Here is a 22,030-nt window from a genome sequence, read left to right as displayed (position 1 = left end):
CAGTTGCTTCCTATCAGGGGATTTCCACTTAAGACCTGATATTATTATGCTTTCTTCCTAACCTCCAATATTTTATATCTCTTTAAAACAATGAAAAATATTGTAAAAGTTTTCACTGTGCCAGAGACTTTTAAAAGATTTTCTTCAATAGGTCAGAAGCCAGAAAAACGTACTCTCCTCAGAACATACAGAAAAAATGCAACCTCTCATTCTAATACGTTATTTATCTTTCTATTGTCTGACCTGCAAAGTGTACCACTATAGCGTAAATAAACCAAATGAAGCTTAATATCCTCAAAATATTATGCTAATAACAGCATTGGCATACTGTTGTCAGTACTACCACCTGTAGCAGATTTAAGTGAACTGAATGATGAAAGAAGGATTACTAAAACAGTATTCCAAAATGACAAAACCCTCCCATGTCTATTGCCTTCTAAATAAGGATTACATCCAATTAGGTAAGTGCAGCACATGGAAAAAAGCGAGCCAGAATTTCTGCTGAATAGGGTCCTTAAATGAGACATGTCAAACAGGTGATCAAACAATGATGTATACACAAATTCTGTAGACTCTTACCACCAATGGGGTTAGCAGACTGTGATCCTGAACAAGTGTAAAGGCAGAATTAGGGTAGGGGTTTATAATCCATGAAGAGGGAAGGAGCAGAGCAGATTAAAAAATGGATGGCAAACGAAAATAAGAAAGCTTTAGTCATTTCACACAGGAAAAAAAGCCACAAGGGGGTTATGCTAAAGCAGTGCTTTCAAGTAGCTTCCACAGTTGAAGAACTAAACTCAGATGCTATATGTATAAAGCAGATGAAGCAAAGCTGCACAAGCAAATTACAATTCTTCAGCCTTCTAATCAACAACTTGATAATACTGAAGAATTAAATTTCAATTAAACATGAAACTGTAGCCTTCATATTAGTTTAAAAGAATATTACATTGCCAAAAAGATTCAAGAAGTTCAACAGCTAACGAAAATTACACACAAGGCCAAAACATTTTTTTTTTTTAATTGAGACAGACAGTAAAGGAACTGAGCTGCAGGTGCAGTGGATGACAAAAAAAAAAACTCACAATGGCACAACTGAAAAGACTTGCATAGAATTTCAGGTTTTCCTCTTTAAAATTAATCTGAAGTATAAAAGGAAGAATTTTTTGCCATTCAGAAATTTAATTCTTTTTCTCTGAATGAAGATTGTAATGCAATTTTAGCACACCTTGCTGAATTACCTGACAATCAAACAGGAAGGGAAAGGAAAAAAATGGAACAATTTTTTTCCATAAATAAGAATAAAATGATGAGCTATAGATTGTATATGCATTTCTTTTACATTACAATTTAAAAATAGAAGAGGAAGAGTAAAGGGCTTCCAAAACCCTAAAAAAGTATCTTTTGTAAAAGCATTCAAATTTGCAAGTCTTTCATAAAATGATCTTTGAACAAAAGTGGTAAACAGTTGTAACCCTAAATTTACAAAAGCATCTGTGTTACAGTGGTTTTTTTAAAAATAAAAGCTTAAATCTAATATGAAGCTATTTTCCCCACTATAAGCTGGGGAACTAAAACAATCCCCTGTACGGAAACATCAAGCATCTCGCTCCCTACAATGCTGTGAAAATTTTCAGTCACATGAAGCATCACCCAAATAGCTGGCATACAGTGCCTGACAATTCTCCTTCACCTGTCCATTTGTATTTGTCCTGTTTATCTTCCTTAAAACATCTCAGAATTCTTGTTCTCCCCCACTGACAGGTTATAATGAGCTATCTGAAGCCATCAGTTCTGAACAGAAGTAGTAATAAAAGGCTATAAAGGTGCATTCATGCATTTAATTTTCACACATCATCACATGTAGACAAATCTAGTTATTTCAGTATCAATTCAACTTATCTCTTTAGACATTAATACCGTGCAAAAATGAATTCTCTTGGAAAAAAAATTGTCATTATTAGTAAAACAAAACTGAAAAACTTCAGTTCGTTTCCCTGAATATACAGGCAGTTTAATTAATATTAAATGATGGTGATCATCACAAAAGTCTTATATTGCTACCTGAATTTAACCTCTCCCCCAAACAGTTTATCAAACACCTTAACTTTTTAAGAATTTACCAAATCTATTCAATGTATGAAGTTATTTTCAAAAAGCTGATTTCAGAACTTTCCCAATACTAATGAAAAGAGTGTTACAGACACTGCTTACAGCTTTTCATAAAGGGAAAAAGTGATTTGGCGGGACTGTTACCTGTTACCTCCCCTCCTTAAATTATTAATCCAAATATTCTTTGCTTATGATATAGTATAGTCATCTTAACACTGAAAACATAAAACAAGTTTTGCACAACCTTTGTCGCAGCAAATAACTAGACTTTATTTTCAAGCTCTCATCCCACACACACTTGTGGCATTAGAGCACTGTCAAAGCAAATAATGACTTAAAAGAATTTCTGTTATTGGATTTTATTATTTTATATTTATCTGTTCAGATTTTTTGAAAGTTTTATTTCACATAACCTGCAAGCATTGGATCAGGTTTGATACAACTGTATTTTTGGAAAATGAAGTAATGCAAAACTGTATGGTAAGTACTCTAAGAGGAAAAAACCCACAAAACTCCTTTACCTGCTTTTTTAACCTCAGAAGTCATTCTATTTATGATAAATGCAGTCAATGCTATGAAGATAAATGTTTCTGCCATTAAACACTGAATTAAGGGCTTTTATTAAAAGAAAGTGGATATGGTTACTGATAGCAAAATAATTGTATTGGAAAATTCAAAACCTGTATAATTGACTGGGTTTATAACATTAGACCTGACAAACTATAGGACTGGTTAATTTATTTTAATTTTATCGTTAACTTGTCTTCCTTTCATTAATTTCTTTGCATTTTACTTGATTAGACAAAGATGAGAATCTGAAAACACTACAGAGCTTAATGAGATATCATCTGTTGGAGACATCACATGTGTGAACAAATTGCTGTAGGTCAGCCAGTGCCAAAGAATGTGAGGTAATCAGGTCTTTTTAATTAATGACAGAGTGCTCAGCTAGACTGGAAATTTTGCATTTGCTTTCATTTCTAAACAGACATAGAAAATTACTGTGGATTAGCTGACATACAGTAAATTGCTTGTTTTAACCCTTTGATTCAATATAGGCTAAGTAACTTACTATAAAGTTAGGATTTAGTATTTGTACTCCAAAGAAGAGTTAAGTAAAGGTAACAGCTGTAATACAAAAAGAGGAGTATATATATCCAAAAGCTAGAGTATGCCTAGCTTAAAATAAAAATAGGTATTTCTGGCTGAAAAACAATACTTTTTGAAAAATGAAAAATTAGGTTTTGCAGGTAACACTGAGGACACCATCCAGCCTACCTATTCTTCTGTATTACACGTCCATGCATCATATGTAACTGACAGAAATTTACTGGCGTTTCACATTGGGGAGGTCAGAAAGGGGGGAAAAGAATGTTGAGAAGTTATAATTGAAGACAGAATTTAAGGGTAGATTTCATTTCCTGTTACTTTATCTAATTTAATTGGCAAACTAAGACCTAACCTAGTATTTTGCCCAGAGAAAAACAACATGAATTAGAAAAGCATGCAAATACCACTGACCCAAAACACTGAAAAAAATACCTTCATTTTTGTCTGGCGATGATGAACCTAAGGCACAGAACAACAACTCAGTATGTAGCTTTTTTTTTTAAAATTAACTTTGACTGTAGCCATTGGTCAATGAATATATGCTTAAGCATTTGGCCTCTTTATCAGGTATAACTGACAAACAGAAAATACATACGCTGAGACTGTGACACCACTTTGGTTCTACTCCGTCCTCTGGAATCTGTTTTAGAATTTCCAATACCAACAGAAGGTGTTGAAAGCTTTGTTCGTACACGACCTATAAAAGAAAAATGGCATTAAATCAGTTTTTCACAGTAATGTAGAAAGCAAAGCTTTGGTAGCATTTACTAATATTTTCTTAAGTTTCCGTAGATAAAAAAAGATGCATAACATAACTCAATTGGTGAAAATTCGCTTGGGATAATTAGTAGAAATTTGAACATCTTGAAGGACTTATAGTTGAGGAATCAAAATACTTCTCTGATGCTACATGTTTCAGTAAGCAATTTACACATTATCATTTAAACACCCTGAACTAGCTAGCTAGTTCTTGCTTCCTACATAAATAGGTTGACTATATTAAAAAAAGGGAAGTTTATTAAATATAACAGGCTACGCACATGCTAACATTGCTATATCAGGTACAGTCTTCTCATGATTACTTGTGGTTGTAATTCTACTTCTGCTGTCATAAAACTACAAAAATTATGTTGAATATTTTTTGAATAGGGTTCTGAGGTTTCTTCCTAACTTCACTCCTCTTTTTAGAAATCTAAACACCAGCTTTCCTATTACTGAAGGTTCTACAGTTTTCCTGGCCACAGTCATATAGACTTCTACAGTATCGCCCAAGCCTTTTACAGCATTTTGCTAAGACCGAGTACACTTAAGTACTTCTCAGTGACATCATGATATAAGGAAATACTAGTCTCCTCAACAGATAGAAGAGCTGAGGAAGAGACAGATTAAACTGAGTATCTACAGCTAAAACAATAGATTCACTTCTCTCTAGAATGCCAAACCATCTTGGTTTTGGGTTAGATCTTTCTGCATTATTAGCCATGTTCCTCATAACATCGAGAGTATACAATGAAATTACAAAAGAAAGGAAGACCCCAGTTGGATGAATTATAGGTAACTGAAAGGTTATTCATAAAAGAAAATAGTAGAGTTGTATACTACATTTCCAGCCTCTCAAACAACAGAAAAATGAAACAAAACCCAAAACCACGCTAACCATAATTCTTACAAGTTGCAAGAACAAAACCCAAAAAGCTTGTACAGGGTGGATCTAGCTCAACAAGTAATCCACTTTTAGAAACAGCATAATTAGAATATTTTCTAGACAAGTAGAGTCAATATTTGACCCAGAAGAATTAAGTACACAGACTATTATTTAGTTCTAGCCTCTTTAGGCTTTCCACAGCAGAATTTGGAGACCAACCAAGTTAATATTATTCATCCAAGTAGAGGGAATAGACATAGGTGAGAGTCTATAAGAAGAGAATCAGGATAAAGGATGTTATTCACTAAACTATTAGAAAGCAATATGCTAGCAAGAATGGTTAGATTAACTAGTCCAAACTCTACTAGTTATCCCCGTGCAATGGCAATGTTTTCCCACTGAGTGCTGTGAGACTGCAAGGCATGTAACCACGTTCAGAATTTGGCCCAAAAACTTAGGAATACAGAGTGCCACTATTTTGATACTATGTTAAATTATCGCTTGGAACCTGGTTCAATATTATCAAAGTAAAAATAAAGTTTGTATTTGTGAGGCAAATGAACTGTTAACTCACTTGGAGTGTCTACATCCATTCACTAATGACAGGTTTAAATGTTAATAGTGTACTGAAAATGAATTCCCAAGTCTCAAAGAGATGGATAATAGTAGCACCTGCTTCCCAGAGCGTGAACACATTTGATGAAATTTTCTGTGATAAGATTCGCTTTAAAAAACAAATGCAAAATTATAAAGCTCCTATATTTTCACACTAAAAAATGTTAAGCAATGACACTTCTACTGCAGATGAGTACTTGAGAATTAAAATACAAGCAAAAGAATTTTAAAAATACTACATGACAACCAAGTATTAGATGCATAAGCTATCTGGAGTTATGAACCTCCACAAAGCCCCAGAAAGACCACATTCTACTTTTAAAGCTTAATTTGTATCAATGAAAATATGAAGCTGAAAATATTAGCTATTCTAACAAAATATTTTCTTACCATCTTCAGAAGCTGTTCCTAAACAGAAAAAATAATAAAATACATGATATTCCAAACAATACTGTGTCTCTCCAATTCCTTTTGAATCTTATGAATCTTGACAAATTTTGTCAAGCCAAGAGGTCTAAAGCTTTTATGTTGCAACTCCTTTATTGAACTGAAGCAAAATTATCAAGAAACATCCACACTACACTGTTAGTGATTTACAAGAACACAATATATAACACTGCCTTCCAAACTTATGAAACCACAAAAAAAAAAAACCAGTAGAAAAAAAATCTATGAGGTAAGTCAACAAAATGACATGTACAGATCAAAACAGACAGTAAAAGTATTTTAGTGCAAGCTCTTCTGAAAATATAAAACATACTATTATAAATTAGAGAGAAACACAAGGACAGCGTTTCCCACACTGGACAGTGATAATTTGATACAAACTGCCAGCAAGGAGGATTTCTCTGAATTTAATCCATGATTACTCTGAAGATCTATATGCACAAGATCAAGTTTTGCTCAGAGAAGTGGAAGTAACATGAGCTTGCTGAAACCACATCGCACTTGAACAAGTATGCCGAGCTTAACAGGGCTTGATTATGACAAAATGAGAGTCAGACAAATCTTTTTACTGACATCAGTACCTAGGAATTGATGGGAAGCTATCTAATAGCAGTCCTTCCTATCTCAAAGTTCCTTTGAAACAAATCTGATTATGGAATAAAATATATATCAGTAGCGATAAAAAAACGTTAAATGCCTCAAAAAAAAAAAATCAAAGACTATTTCCATTTTTGTTTTTACTCTCTGCCATTTCTACCTTGTAAGAGAACTACAATGATTAAAACGTCCGTTAGTGTCTTTGGCTAGCCTGAACTTAACTTTCTCAGCAAATCTGGTTATTGTTTTTTCATATTATCTTATCTTCAAGGCAATATTTTGAAAAACTCCCTCTAGAAAGTTAATTCAGTGTAAATTTCAATGCTGCTTCACAAAAATCCGTTACGGTAATATGTATGTAGGAGTGCCTCAGAGTTTTCCAGATCAAATTTGCCAGTCTGTATTAAAAAAAAAAAAAACAAACCCTAAACTACCCCCACCCCCCCAATCCAACATTCTTCCAGAGCTGGATCTGGGAAGGCAGGTTCTATGCAACACCTAAGCCAGGCTAACAGATAGTTGCTCCTGAAGGCGGGGGGGGGGGGGGGGGGGGGGGGGATGTCTGCTTCACCACCCTTGTGCTACCACCTGGTTTGGATGGCTAAAGGCTTACTGTCAGCTCCAAAAGCTAAATAACAGAATACTATTCACTTTTGTTTATGCAATCAGTTTCCTGGAGTTTGTTCACCTACAGTGATTGATAACAGAGTGTTATAAAGCACTAGTGAAAGAAGTGGTAAAAACATGTAGCCAAGATTAGTGGGAAAAGGAAAAAGGATTAGTTCCTCCTGGTGGCTGTTAGATCAGAGCAGCTATATCATAGCACTACAGCTGGGGAGCTAAGCTGTGTTCATTGTCTCGCACATCATCCCTACAGATATCCTCTAGGAAAAAAAACTATAATTCCTATCAACTGTGTAGCACTTCCACTACTATTTTTAAACAGATGCATGGGACACCGTTAGTTGTGACTACTGGTCTGAAGAAAAGAAAAATCCTGTACACATGGCCCGAAGAACCTTTATTGCTGGTGACAACGTGCAAAAGCTCAAGTGTTCAGCACAGATAGTTATAAATAAATCCTACTGTATATAACATAAGGAAATCTGTTATGGAAATAAGCAAGGCAGACACTACTACGCTGTACAATCTCCCCTCATTTTATTAAAGTAGGCTGGCCATCTGCAATACTCAAAAATGGCTCAAATTCTTCCAGAAAGTATCTCTCATAGAACTCATTATCTGTGCTTTAAAATTATTCAGGATTCTGCGTTTTAGAGATTTACCTTCTTACTGTTTTCATTTCTATGAAAACTATCACCTGCTTTGCTTCCAGTAAACTATTCATTCTTCAAAACATATACTGTTTAATAAATACATGTGACAAGAATTATTATGTAAGTAGCAAACACAACTGACTTAAGTGTTCCCCAGCAATAAATTAGAACTAGAATTATCAGGCACCAAGCTGGGACTCTGTCACTTTATTATATGGGAAGCATTACTTACACCTGAGAAAGACAACTGTTATGAGAAGCCTGATTCTCAACTGCTTCGCAGTTAGGATAAAAATATATGACAATTCCCTCCATGTGTTTAACACAGCAAATTAAGAAAAAAGAGGCGCTAAAACTTAGCTGGAATACTTGGTAAGCTATTTTACCAGGTAGGTCGTCTTAACAAATTATTCTTTAATAGAATTACATTTTATTACAGGATTTACAGGCACGTAAAGTTTTGTAGCTAGACTAGATTTTGATAGAGTACTTCTGAAAGAGAAGATTTAGTTTTACTTTTTTAAAGAAATCCTTAATAATGTGGTCAGGCACCTTCTGCTCTCCCATTGCTGTTCTGCCAAGAAGTCAAAAAATTTGACTTTATAGGTAAAACTATGAAACATGATGGAACTAGAGCTCATTTAAAAAAAGCATGTATTGATTATAAAATTGCTCTGTAATTAATAGAGCTTTTTTTAAAATACAGGAGTAACATCCAATTTCTGATAAAGTTTATGTTGCTGATACAGAACAATCAAAAGCGTTGACAAATACAGCAATAACACAACATACATTAAGACATCAAGATTACATGGGGTTAATGAAAACAGCATAGTATTTTGTTAATGAACAAATATATTAAACATCAGTAATTTTACATAAAAGACACTTTATTAAATATTTAATAGCATCAGAGGACAGACTAAACAATTTCTTACCATCCATCTTGTCAGAAGTATCCTCTTTGTTGAAAAAGCAGGCAAAGAAACATGGAAAACTTAGTGTGTTAGAATAAAGGTGTTCACAGCAGAGTCATAAAACATTAATTAAGGAAAATACATTAATATTAAATACAGCAGACATGTTTATCTAATTCATGCATGTATAAGCTACCTTAAGTAAAGTTGGTTTCTCTCAGTCCAAGGTACAAAATTACAGAACAGGGTACAAGTACCCTGCACAGGGATGTCAAATCTCTCCATATTACTCAGATTTGAGCAAACCCTTACAATAAAATATTTATAAACTGTTCCATGCTTGGTGTCAACAGTTACTGAAGCATCAGTACATATTTATATCATTACTGAACCACAATATTTCTATTTGTTATGAAATTTGCTACTGAGCATGAAGCCTCACCTGGGATAAGGGACAGGAGGGAAAAAGAGATCACAATAAAGACAGAGGACAAATGGGAGAAATTCCACTCTGTTTTAAAAGCTTTAAAGATTTAACAGTTCAGCTGGAAGGTAGTGCATACATATTCTGACAGTAACAATCAAAATGTTTAGCATGAGACATCTATAATTACAGCTCAAGTCTCCTCAGAAAGGACATTCATACTTAAGGATGTCAAAGATAGTCAACATTTAGCATAACTTAAGTAGATAATGTTCTTACGCTTCTAGAACAGTCTTTAAAAAAAAAACCCAAACATAAATAAGCAAGAGTTCTATTAATAATAAAAAGGGAAGAGACAGGTGGAGACAATTATAGACTACTATGCTCACAAAATTGTCATCCTCTGAGGCTCTAAATTTGGCAGCTGCTTAAGCAGAAGGTGGACATTTCTCTGTAAGTAAGGGTGAAAATGGAACTAAATTCAAGCTCCAGAGGAGACAATGTTATTTATTTTGGTATTGACTGCAACACCTGAGATGATGTGGAAAGCATTACAGAACTACAGTAACATTTTCTAGACATTTTAGTACCATGGTCAGCATTATCTTGACAATTCTGTCATTTAAGTTGCCATATTTGGATTTAGTATAAACAACCCCGTTAAAATGAACAGAAGGGAGAAGTTTACAAATTAGCCTATTTTCTGAAACATGGCACTTGCTTGTATTCACACTCCATTCATTTTACTGCTACCTTTTGAAAAATAAGAGCAAACAATATTTTGAGGTGGATTCCACGGTTAATTGATAGCCAAACACACAACCATCACACTCTCTACATAGGTAAGAGGGGACAGGTATGTGTCATTTAAATTACCTTAGCACTATTAAAAAACTGTTAGGAGAACAAGCCAAGATCAATCAAGCAGTACTGCTTTTGTGTGACTGTAAACAAACCTTGGTCTCCTTGACTATCACTGCCCTTATATTATCTGTAACAGGATTTGACTTTACTATACATGGCTAGTATCACATTATTTTGCCATTTCAAACCACCATTGTATTCTTCTCCACAAGTGACTGCGTCTGCTAGCACAGCAGAGCTTTCCAGCTACTCAAATCCTTCAAAAGAATATGACCTGGACGTACTGCCTATTTATTCCTCTCCCCCACCCCCACTCACCAAATCTATAAACTACAAAAGAGAATAAGCTATTTCTTTATTTCTGTTATTTTCCTGCATAAAACCACCATTATTTACTTCCCTGAAAACCTCTGTGCCCTTCTCAACCCTTGCTTACAAAATTCTGGGCATGAATCACATATTGCTTAAAATGTTCTGAAAGCAAACCAATACTCCAATCAATACTCCAATTTTCTGTGAAACTCTTAACATCAAAGTAGTCCCTTCATTTCAGCAGCATAAAGAAGACAGATTGAGAGAGAGAGATGTTTTGTTTGACTTTTTTTTCTTTCTGTCACTGTCACTTTTACTTCCCACAACAGCTGAACTCCAGCTTTGTCCAAGATTCAGAGTATATCCTGTTGCACACCAAAACAGACCAGGCAACACCCTGATCTTGGAGAATAATCATCCCACCTATTTCAGGCTTCTAGGCATTAAGTTAGGAGGCACTGAGAATACCTCAAGCGATAGCCAAGAGTGATCTCCTCCACCCAGCAAAGTGAGCAGCCTAACTTTGGTGTCCCCACCTGCTGCTACTCAGCAGGTTCTCTGACTCCCACCCCATGGGCACTAGAGGGAGCCCAACACCCCGAATTACTATTTCAAGTAGCACACATTCCTTTTATTCAGCATTGCTCATGCTCATAAACTTAATCCTAAAATTGACGATGTTCAAACCATTTCAAGCAGGCCCTGATGACAAAAGAATCAACTCATGTAAAATAGTTTTTAACTTAAATTTTAAAAAGCAGAACCAAAAAACTTTGAAAACCATAGCCTAAGTGTATCCTAACATCTCCCCAAACACAAGGTAAATCAGAGCTACATAGTTTCTCTGCCTCTCGTGATCATCTTCAGCAATACTGACATTACGACATGTCTCCTTGGTGATCTAGCTGGCACATAAGCTGAGAAGAAAAAACTAACAGTTTTGCGAACACTGAACCTCACTCGCCCTATTGCTACCCCTACAGTATGAATAACCTAAAAAGAACAAAACCATGCCCGTATTCCTTTATCCTCCCCACCTAGTGGGGGTTCTAGCATCTACCACCACTATCAAATACTTTTTTCTGCACTCTTGTCATTTGTAGAACTTTCTGTGTCTAACAGCAACTATTCCTACCAATGAAGACTGTCACCTAGATAAAAACATACACACAGTTCCACCAATATGCTTAAGAAGAAATCTATTAAATCAGTGTTATATATTATTGTGTAAAACACTTCTGTACTACATGAAGAAGCCACCACTTACTGCGAGGATGTCTCTCTAGCACTGCTGTAAAATAGTCAGTAAAGAGCTGAGAAAGATGGAAAATCTAGAGTCTTAACACTCATTTCCCTATTACTTCTAGAAACAAAGCAGCCATGATCACCATCCATCTGCTGTTAAGTGAAGGTACCACTCCTTCCAATATTCCACTCCAGATGAACACATTTAAAAGACCATAGTATGGATACATTCTTTGCATTGGCATTCTTCCAGCACAAGAAAAATAAAACATCTAGGAAAGTTGGTAACTTACTTCAGAACACCTGCTCTTTTGCAATACTTGAATACTGCTAAGAACGATGACAATTTTTCAAATGTAGAAGTATTTTCCTGTACTTTTTGATCAAAAACCTCAAAAAATATTTCCCTGTATTGTAAAGATGTTTCCCTTACCTAGCGAAGCGTAAGATCCTGGAGGTAGACCGGCTGCTGACAAGCGCCCAGCTCCAGCTGTCTGTCCAGCAGCATGGCGGGCCTTCGCACCTGCGGCAGCATTAACATCAATGTCGCTGCGAGACCTTTGCAGAGTTCCTAGGCTTGGAACACTTTTGCTGCTGCCTGAAACTAGAAAATTAAAAATATAAATAAATTTAGGAAATTAGTTGATAATGAATAAAATTAATTATGTTTAAAAGGTTAACATTTTCTACTACTGCAGCATACCTGCAAAAAGTACAGAAAACAATGTAAAAAAAGTGTAAGTCAAGTTAATATTAAACAAAGTGTTATTGAGGTTAAGAAGCAAACTAGACCTGGTGTTGCCATGAAATTCAGATGAAAAACAGTTTATTTTACAGTAGTATTTATCTTCATTCAGCATGAAACTTTAGCATTATTTAATACAAGCTATGTGCTCCCACCCTAGTACAAGTTACATAAAAGTTCAGAATTATATTATTTATTACATTATTGAATGCTTCACAAACATAAGGAAATCCACAGCACCCCTTGTGATACTGAGGGAAGATAATATTCCCACACTTCAGCTAAGATGAAGCCACAGGGAAGCTGAATGCATACCATGAATTGCTTTAGGGTCTAATCTTCTGTGAAGTATTTTTATATTCACTTCCAATTATTTACTGAATATTAACTGTTCACTGCAGTTAATTTTAACCATTGGTTTATGTCTTCAAAACTTGACTTGCCCGTAACAGTTTCAGTATCCAGAAAACAAGCACTCTCAATTACTGGCCGTTTGTAAAAAAGAGTTCAGTGATTTACTCCACAATAGTTACAAAGACATTATGTGAAAAGAGAATGAAGATATTCAATTGTGAAAACTCAAGACAAAATTAAACTCTTTGCATTACAAATCTGTGGGTTTTTGTTTTTTATAAAGAGCAGCAGCTACATGGGAATAGATAAAAGGTAAAATGAGTCCTTCACTTCCAATTGCCATAAGCCTAACAGTCATGAATAGACCATAGAAAAATGTTTTGTTTCTTTGAGAGTGACTGCTCCATGACAAAACTCCAAGACAGATGATCAATTAATAGTACCAATACATAGCAAATTAGGTCTTATACTTGCAACAACTGAAAATACATAAAATGTGAAGCAAGTACCAGGCAAGCTTAGCTCCAGGTGCAGTTTGTAGTGACACACAGCATTATTCAACTTGGAAATAGGGTAAATGCTTAAGACAGTAAAATTTTAAGCTGCATTTAAAACTTTTAATTCAAAGAACAAGAACAACAATTACTGTGCACTGCCCTATATTGCAACCACCTTACCTCTGCCTGCAAGGCTTGCTGGGCTGGCTGCAGACCATTTAGAAGATAGAGGCCGACTGAAAAAAAAGTCAATAAACCCAAAAAGTAAGTCTCATGTATCAGATCCAAAAGGCAACATATAATAAAATATAATAACATATAATGAGAAAAAAAAAATCTTCTGTTCTTTTCTCCCCTTCAACCTTCTCAGCATATTTTAGAAAAAGACATTAAATACAGAATGGTAAGGAAAACACAATCATCTTTTGTATTTTATAAAATTACATCTTCATCACAAAGCATTAATCCTTTGGTTACCAATAGGCACACTTTGCTAACACAAAGTTCAGGCATTCCAGACTTGGTCACAGAAACATTTAAGGTGGTCAGTACAAGGTTTTAGCCACAGGGCTGATCTTATAAAACAGCCATCAAACAAAAATAGTGGGAGCTACACAAGAAGCTTGATTTACGAAAGAAATTACGTGAAGCGGTGTCTGCAGTAACAAGGAAAACAGGTGCACAATTCATAAGCCTCCTCCAGTCCTGTATCTCCCAAGAATCAAGTTACAAATTAAAAAGGAAAATGCTGTAACTTCCAAGCAACTAGACTGAATTTCCCATTTGAATGTTAGACACTCCCACCATTTAAAAAGGAAAAAAATCCCATGTCTTCTCCTCTATGTTTTCTCCCCATTTCCCTTTACTCTAACTGCAAAAATGGGTAGTTGCTGAAGCAAAATCATTCTGTCTACTCAAGTTTAACTCTGAGTCCTTCCTTCTGCCTTCTTCAGAAAGGCAAAATGCAGTCAGAGGGACCAGGGAAAAGCAAAAAACTAGTAGAAGAAAGCATGACACTTTATTCATTGATTCATATCTAGCCATCTAAACATTCATCTGACTGGGAAAGTTTGTATTTGCTGAAATAGTTGACTATTTCATCAATAGTCAAATTACAACCTGAGTCTAGAGTCTCAGCTTCAGTAAAAATAATCCCTCTCTAATTTTACACAAAAAAGCTAAAAGAAAAGAGATGCCTCACACTGTGTATTTATTTAGTTAGCTCAGATGCTCAATGATAATAGAGGTCAGCACTGTTACCTAACTCCTCAGAGAAGATCATTTATTTGCAGCTTATTATGAATACCACCTGCTTTTCTGACATTACTAACTAGTGTTTTGGAGGTATTTTGCTGCAACTGAGTTGAGGAGGCCAAGGCAGAGCTCCTGGGTGCATCCCGACCTTACAAGTTGCTCCAAACAGAAGGCCCAGACAACTTTCACTATCTATTGCAACTGACATTTCATTTAAGCAGTTTCATATAGGTAGGCACAAGTCACCACATTGCTCTTATTCCACCACCCTCTTTAAAACTATTTTTGATCAATGATCTGCAAGAGCTGTAAGTTCAGAGGGTCGAAAATCATGGAGGATCAGACTTCTAGGAAAACCATACCCGTATTTCCTAAGCTAGTCTATACAGGGAGAACTCAGCATCTATTTTAGAAGGCAGAAATATAATTTTGGGTAGCACAGGGAAAATAACATGCATCTAAATGCAAAATCAGTAAAAAAATCAATTAAAAATTAATTCATTTCCAATATCATGATGTCTTCCGTTCATCTCTTACTTTACTTCTCCCTTTCTGTACTGTAGTACTTGCATATCTTGCAATACACGAAGTAACACTTGAGGATTTAACAGTATTTTAAGATAGTAATTTCTCTGTAATTTAGGTTTTAACATTTTATTACTAGTAACTCATTAACAGCACTTTGATTTTCAGACAGTGAATATAGATTAATATAAACAAGAGTAATTAATCTTTGAATAAACAGTTGTGGAAAATGAAGTGTTAGCAATAGCCTACATTACAGACAATTATTTTTATTTTTTTTTTTTATAATTACAAGTATCATCGGAAAGATAAGATAAGCCTCTGGTATTTAAGGCAGCAGCCAAAAAGAAAAAAATTAACCTCCAATATGCTGGAAGCAGTCTTTGCTTTCAAGTCAAAAGTGAGCAGACAAGTTCTCTGGCTTTGGAAATGAAGCATCTGAATTAAAATTTTAACAGGTTTAAATACTTTGAGGAAGCTTTCTCAAATTTAAAAGAAAAAATCAGCACATACTACTACTACTATTTTACATTTCAACTAAAAAGCCAGTAGATTCTTTTGCTATTGGTACCTAAGCAAACTTTTATCTATTCAGCTCAAGATTGTCTATACATTTCAATACACCACTGACTGCAGCATAGACCCACCCTCTAGTAATTGGCATAGCTGCAAAATACTGCTAACACATACTCAATACTGTGAAGACAGGGAAAAAAAAAAAGATCTATCTGAATGAATGTCACTGTTGATGTCTCTTTCTCATACTTCTCAGTGAAAAGGGATAAAAAAGGAGTAACGCCATTATTTCTTTCCTAGACTTAGTCCTTGCACCAGAATGCTGGACATCAGTATGTGAACCTTGAAGATATTTTGGTGTAACAGAGGCTGTTAAGGAATATATTAATAAGAACAGTCTGCTAAAATCCAGGTAATGACTGCCCTTACCTTGTTGGGGTAATACTGTCATATAGCAAAAGACAATAAAAGTTTATTTATTTTAAAAAAAAGTGACAAAATACAATTACAGCTTTTCTGTACACCACAGAATTCTGGTTCATTTGCTTTTGAGAAACAGTTTTTATTTGTTAACAGGCTCAGAAACAGTTAAGTGATCCTTACTTGAGGCTCTCCTGTGAGCTGGAGGATGACCTGTCTGACTGAGGGAGAGATGCTATACTGCCAGAATTCTTCAAGTAGGTCTGGAGGCTTCTTTGATAGGGTGGCTCAAGAGAATTGTACAGAGTCTCAGCTTCACTAGGAAAGTGATTTCTAAGACCCAGATAAGCCCTGCAAAATAAGAGAATAACCACATATAATTGCTCTGTGTTTTCTTCATAGTGTGGAGTCAGGAAGGAAAGATTACCGAACGAACCAGGGATGGGAGGGAAAGGAACTCAGACTGAAAATATGTAATGCATACAATACTGCTCATCAAATCATAAAAGAAATCAGCTACATTGACTGAATTAATCTTTTCAAAATAACATAAGTCTATCCTCTGAAATTCTCACATTCACTTACCAATTCCGTGGGGAATCAAGAGAAATTCTTTTCTGACCTACTCACTAGTCAAAGTGCTGCAGTTGTTTACGGACTTATTTAATGGGGGGGAAGGGGGAAGAATGACTATATGCAGCAGTATTAACCATTATAACTCCTGCTTCAGTAGAATCCTCAAATGCTGCACAACAGTATAATTTGCCTCAACTTCTAGAACGTCTTTTGCAAAAGAAACTAGACACTAATTCAGGATTCCAAGAACAGAAACATCAATTTTCAACCTAACTTGTGTCTTCCTCTTCAGCCATAGTTAGCCGCTCACCTCCAATTAGAGCTTTCTATCGCTCATGTAAAACACACAATTTTTCAGAGCAAAACATAATCAAAACTCACTTTCTTGCCTCCACTCTGGCTTCTGCATCAGCATCATGAATGCCCTTCTTGATTGTTTCAACCAAGACAGCTGCGTGCCTAGAAGAAAGACATTCTTCATGCTATTTTGCTACTCCAACTTCTATTCTAAGTAGTAAAGTTTTACACTTTAATTAACATTTCTTGAAGTAAAAACCAGCTGAGATAGTAGTTCTTTCTAAGATACAACATAAACAAATGCTTAAGCACGCTGATGACATAACTGCACCTTCTGTAAAGGTTTAGGTAAGCTTCCTCCTTCAATCTAAAAGAATTATAATCTACTTTTCAGAAATACATCCACTTATCATGCTGAAAAAGTTATTTAGAAGTACCTTTCTTAAAACAGCTACTTTCCAGAAATGGAAGAAACTATTTCCCCTACTATATTAATAGTAAGAAAAAGGAAAAAATTAGAATTAGTAACTTTGCTTTCCTGGAAATTCACCTCTGAAAGCTTTTGGCATCTGAGTTCTAAACCTCAACACATGCTCAAAGAACAGCAAAGCACCCATCAGAACAACCAAAAAACTGTGATGATAAACCGATTTTAATTCAAGACATGTTTGGGGTTTTGTTTCGGTTTTTTTGTTTTGTTTTGTTTGTTTGTTTAGTGTTTTCGTTGTTGGTTTGTGTTTGGGGGTTTTTGGGGGGGCTGGTGGTGGTGTTTTGAGGGCTTTTTTAAAAATACACACATACACATTCTGACATAAATCAAGTGATCTCCCCATTGCTCCCTTTCTCAGGAGCACCTTGTGGGGTTGAAAGGTGACTATGGAGCTGGATGAGCTCCTCAGAGCCTTCTCTGGAGGCTCTGCAGTCCCTTTGCTCTTACTTTCTGCTTACAGTATACATTCTGCAGACCTGATGCAGGTACTATTTTTCTATCTATCCAGAGAAGCTACAGTGTGCTCTTTATCATTACCAGAAAAAGTCCTCCAGCCTAATCCCACTTGACTTTTTTTATGGTGAACACACAAACTTCCTCCTTCCAGGAGAAACGACAGATGCTTACCTGTGCATCTTTGCTGCACAAGATACATGACATAAGGGAAACTCTGAGAACGCATGGTACGCATTGCTCACATGTGGTATAGGAGAAGAGGCAGAGGATAAGGAGAGGAGGAAAGATGAAATCAAGGCTGGAGCTTACAGCTCTCCTCCCCCTGGAACTTGAATGAGCCACATGACCTGCTGTGCTAGAAAGGTTGTCTATGCTAGAAAGGTTGGCCAACACTGAACGACATAATCCAATTAAAGGATTCAATGAAAAGATTTCTGTTTTAAAATTCATCAGCAGTTTATTCTTGGGGAAAAAGTATACTGGCCCATACCTTTCCAAAGAATGTGTTTGCCACTCTTGTAACAACAGGTCTAAAAATTCAAAGGAGCGCCTAAAAAGACGGAACAAAAAGTTATAATTAATACTCATTTCTCTAACATGCTTGTGGAATAAACAGTAACTATATTCTTTCCCCCCGAGGGAAATAAATGCATAAAATAAAAGTATGTTTATCCATCAAATGAGGACATTTGCTGCCTTATTGCAAAGTTAAAATATTCTATATAGCAAGCAAACATGCAGGCTAACTAGCCCTAAACTTCCAAAAATGTGATTCAATTAACCATCTGTTGCTCAAGCCATGTTATGACACATATGCTACGTTAGTTTTATTAGCCCCAAAAAACCAAACTGTGATGGTTTAACCCCAGCCAGCAACTAAGCACCACGTAGCCACTCATTCACTTCCCCCCACTCCAGTGGGATGGGAAGAATTGGAAACAAGTAAAACTCATGGGCTGAGATAAGAACAGTTTAATAATTGAAATCAATAAATAAATAAATTATGATGATGATGAAGAAGAAGAAAAGGAAGATAACAAAAAGAGAGTGAAATATAACCCAAGAAAGCAAGTGATGCACAATGCAGTTGCTCACCACCTGCTGATCAATGCTCAGTCAGTCCCTGAGCAGCAATCCACCCCTCCCAGCCAACTCCCCCCACAGTTTATATACTGAACATGACGTCACATGGTATGGAATACCCCTTTGGCCAGTTTGGGTCAGCTGCCCTGACTGTGTCCCCTCCCAACTTCTTGTGCCCCTCCAGCCTTCTTGCTGGCTGGGCATGAGAAGCTGAAGTCCTTGACTTAGTATAAACACTACTTAGCAACAACTAAAACATCAGTGTGTTACCAACATTACCCTCATACTAAATCCAAAACACAACACTATACCAGCTACCAGGAAGAAAATGAACTCTAACCTAGCTGAAACCAGGACAAAGACAAAAATCAATAAAGTTTAAAAATTGTACAAAGTATAAAAATCTTAATATATTTTAAAAAAACCAACCCCACAATACTTTAAAAATTCAGCTATTAAGTCACAACATAATATTTCCATGGCAGTGTCCTTCTGTCCCAAACACTATTCCCACCCTTTCATCTGTCATTACCAAGTATGTAGTATAAAGGGAAACATGAGACCATTAGTACAGGGCTCCGCATATAGAAAGCACTCCTAAGGATTTGCTCGCTCTGTACAAACTAAGTTATGTAACCGTATTCATTATTAATTAGGAATTCTTGACAATTTAGCAGACAGCCATTAGCAAAAGGCATACTTTAAAATATGTTTGAAGCTAGATCCTGGTGAACAAATAAAAGCGACTCAGATTAGGAAGGTGTAGATGAGTTTTCAAAAAGGTAGCAGACTCCGTTGCCTGAAACTATTGCTTTTGCTGATTATGTTGAATCTTTGACCTGTTCTGGAGGGGGCAGATTTCATTTTTGTTCTGCCCAGATCCTCTGGACACCAACAAGGCATGGCAAGAAACCCTGAAAGGCTTTTCACTATTATAACCACCCTAGTTTTTCTTTGCGTTTCCAAAGGAATAAAGTCAGTATGAAAACAATGCAATTTTGGCCACCTTCACTGATGCTCACAGGACTGTGAACTGCAGCACCCAAGCCACCTACAGCCTAATGTTCCTCATCAAAGCCATGGTAAGCAAAGGCACTGAAGCCCTGTGAATTGTTTTGCAGTCAAACCAGAAGTTATGACAGGTCAGTGTAATCTGGGTTGAGATAATACTTGCTTTGGATGCAAAGAGAGCTTAGACTCAGAGCAAATAGTTTAGATGCTCAAGCTATTTCTTGCATACACATAGCTATATCACTTTCAGAGCTAGTGTGGGTCCAGAAACAGCGTTAACTGCTTTTGTGAGATTCTGTGCAGAAAATAACACTGTCAGGAATCAATTAATTTTGTAAAGAGCCAATCCAAGTGTTCAAGTTGCACATTCTTGGAAAAAGCAACATGCTGAAGATGCACCTCGGTTGTTAAACATGACAACACATTGATCCACCACATCCTATCTAAGGTAGCAGCCACTGTCTCAATCCCACAGTCCCCAGCATGGTAGGTTTATTATTTTGGGCACAGTATCAGACAGCCTAGCTCTGTGCATTCAAACCGCATTGCACAAAAGTTACGCAGTCCTCCTGACATCAGGAGAGCAAGGTGCTGGCCCACACCACGTGCAGCATGCTGTAGTACTTCAACAAAGAGCTAACCTCACTATGCCTGTCAGGTCTGGCCCTAACAGTGACTAGTAGGCTCAGGCTGGTACTTCGCAAAGACATGCGTATCTGTTTCATGCTCTCTCAATACCTTTGTTGTTTATTCTCATTAGACTGGGCAACACAGATTCAACTACAGCTTCCCCCCCCCCCCCCCCCCCTTCTGGTTTTAAATCAGAAGGTACTTTTTCCAATAAGTGTTAGGAACATTTTAAACTAGAATAAATTCTGCAGAAGGATACAGTGTACATCCCCCAATACAGCAGAAAGTACCATTCTTCAACATCACCCGATGTAACTGTGCTGAAATTCATTTTTGTAGCACACTGGATAACACAGTTTTGTGTATTCAGAGTTAATGGCCATAAATCTTCATATCTGTTTATTTTCAACGTATGACCGCCATATTTAAAAAAGCAACAGCTTTAATAATTTACTATTTATAATGTACTCACCTTCTAACCGCAACTGATTTTGAGGTACAGTTGCTTGTTATTAAAGGTATGAGTCGTGGCACATGAGTATGCTAAGAGAAGGGGGCAAGGGGGGAGGGAAAAAAAAAAAAAAAAAAAAAAAAGAAAAGGACAAAGCAGTTAATGACAAAAGCATTCCTGAATTTTTACTGTATTAAGTCAAACAGAATTAGCAACATAATAAAAATTGCAATCATTTAAAACACTTACTGAAATGAAATGTAGAATACTATTAAATAAGAGACTGCTGCTAGCACATCAATTGATTAAACCTATTTTCTTCCAGAAGGTCAAGCAAAAAGCACTTCTAATACCATCAACAATCACATCACGATATGCCATATTTAGCTGTCAGAAGTCATATATGAAGGCTCAAATGTAACCGTCTCCTCAAGGGAGTTATAAGCTGATGTTATTTTAGTTTTGCCACAGAAAAAAAGTAACAGACATAGCAGTCTTAAAAATCAGAGTTATGGAGCAAAAAGTAAATCAATCAATCTGAAACTATGGGCATTCTTTTAGAGATCAATACAATTAGTGCTACAAAGACCAAATTCCTTTTAATGCAAGATATGTCAATAAAGTAAAAGCACTGACATGTAATGTAAGCAAGCTTATGTATATAATCTATATGTAAACACCCAACATCCTCATGCAAAAAGGAAATTCTTGAACTACCATTTAAAGTGGATAAGATAAACTACATAAAATCCAAATGCAATACTTTAATTCAGAATTAAAGCTGCCTTACTTCAGCTTATCTTAACTAATTGTAGACACAAAGTATTAACGTTTTAATTCCGAGTAAGAGTAACATGGTTCAACAAATCCATTTCAGTTCATTTCTTTACTTCTTTCTTCATTAAATGCATAAGATAACTTCTAAAACAGTCCCCAATACAGTGTGAAACTGTAAGCTGTGAAAAACTGCTTAACAAGTACAGTACTGAACAATTCTTAGCATCTCATGTATCATACTTTCTCCTTAGGTAATTGTTGTTGCAGGATATAAACACACAAATCACCAAAAAAGCAGAGAGAGAATTATCAGCTCTCAGAGTACTGCCAACTTCAGAATTAGGAGGGAATTAATCCAAAAATCTGGAAGAGCCTAACAGTTG

General features: G+C 36.0%; 1 protein-coding gene across 50 annotated transcripts in view; it reads right to left on the bottom strand.

Annotated features, from left to right (window-relative positions):
- The window catches only part of CLASP2 (cytoplasmic linker associated protein 2), a 157,260-nt gene that overhangs the window by 45,894 nt on the left and 89,336 nt on the right, over positions 1-22,030 (bottom strand). For 20 of the 50 annotated variants that reach the window (XM_052793778.1, XM_052793446.1, XM_052793530.1 and 17 more), the window contains 11 exons: positions 20,892-20,962; positions 18,186-18,245; positions 16,834-16,911; positions 16,060-16,227; positions 13,342-13,397; positions 11,999-12,169; positions 8,742-8,765; positions 5,873-5,890; positions 3,818-3,919; positions 3,655-3,681; positions 580-606 (listed from right to left, as the gene is read on the bottom strand). In XM_052793778.1, the coding sequence (XP_052649738.1) occupies positions 580-606; positions 3,655-3,681; positions 3,818-3,919; positions 5,873-5,890; positions 8,742-8,765; positions 11,999-12,169; positions 13,342-13,397; positions 16,060-16,227; positions 16,834-16,911; positions 18,186-18,245; positions 20,892-20,962 (802 nt within the window). The remainder of the gene's footprint in view (positions 1-579; positions 607-3,654; positions 3,682-3,817; positions 3,920-5,872; positions 5,891-8,741; positions 8,766-11,998; positions 12,170-13,341; positions 13,398-16,059; positions 16,228-16,833; positions 16,912-18,185; positions 18,246-20,891; positions 20,963-22,030) is intronic. The other 30 variants (XM_052793521.1, XM_052793608.1, XM_052793715.1 and 27 more) reach the window with 8 other exon arrangements.

The sequence above is a fragment of the Harpia harpyja genome, chromosome 1 (assembly GCF_026419915.1).
Source record: "Harpia harpyja isolate bHarHar1 chromosome 1, bHarHar1 primary haplotype, whole genome shotgun sequence".
NCBI classification, from domain to species: Eukaryota; Metazoa; Chordata; class Aves; order Accipitriformes; family Accipitridae; genus Harpia; species Harpia harpyja.
The sequence above is the reverse complement of the archived record's forward strand: the minus strand, read 5'-3'. Positions and strand labels throughout refer to the sequence as shown.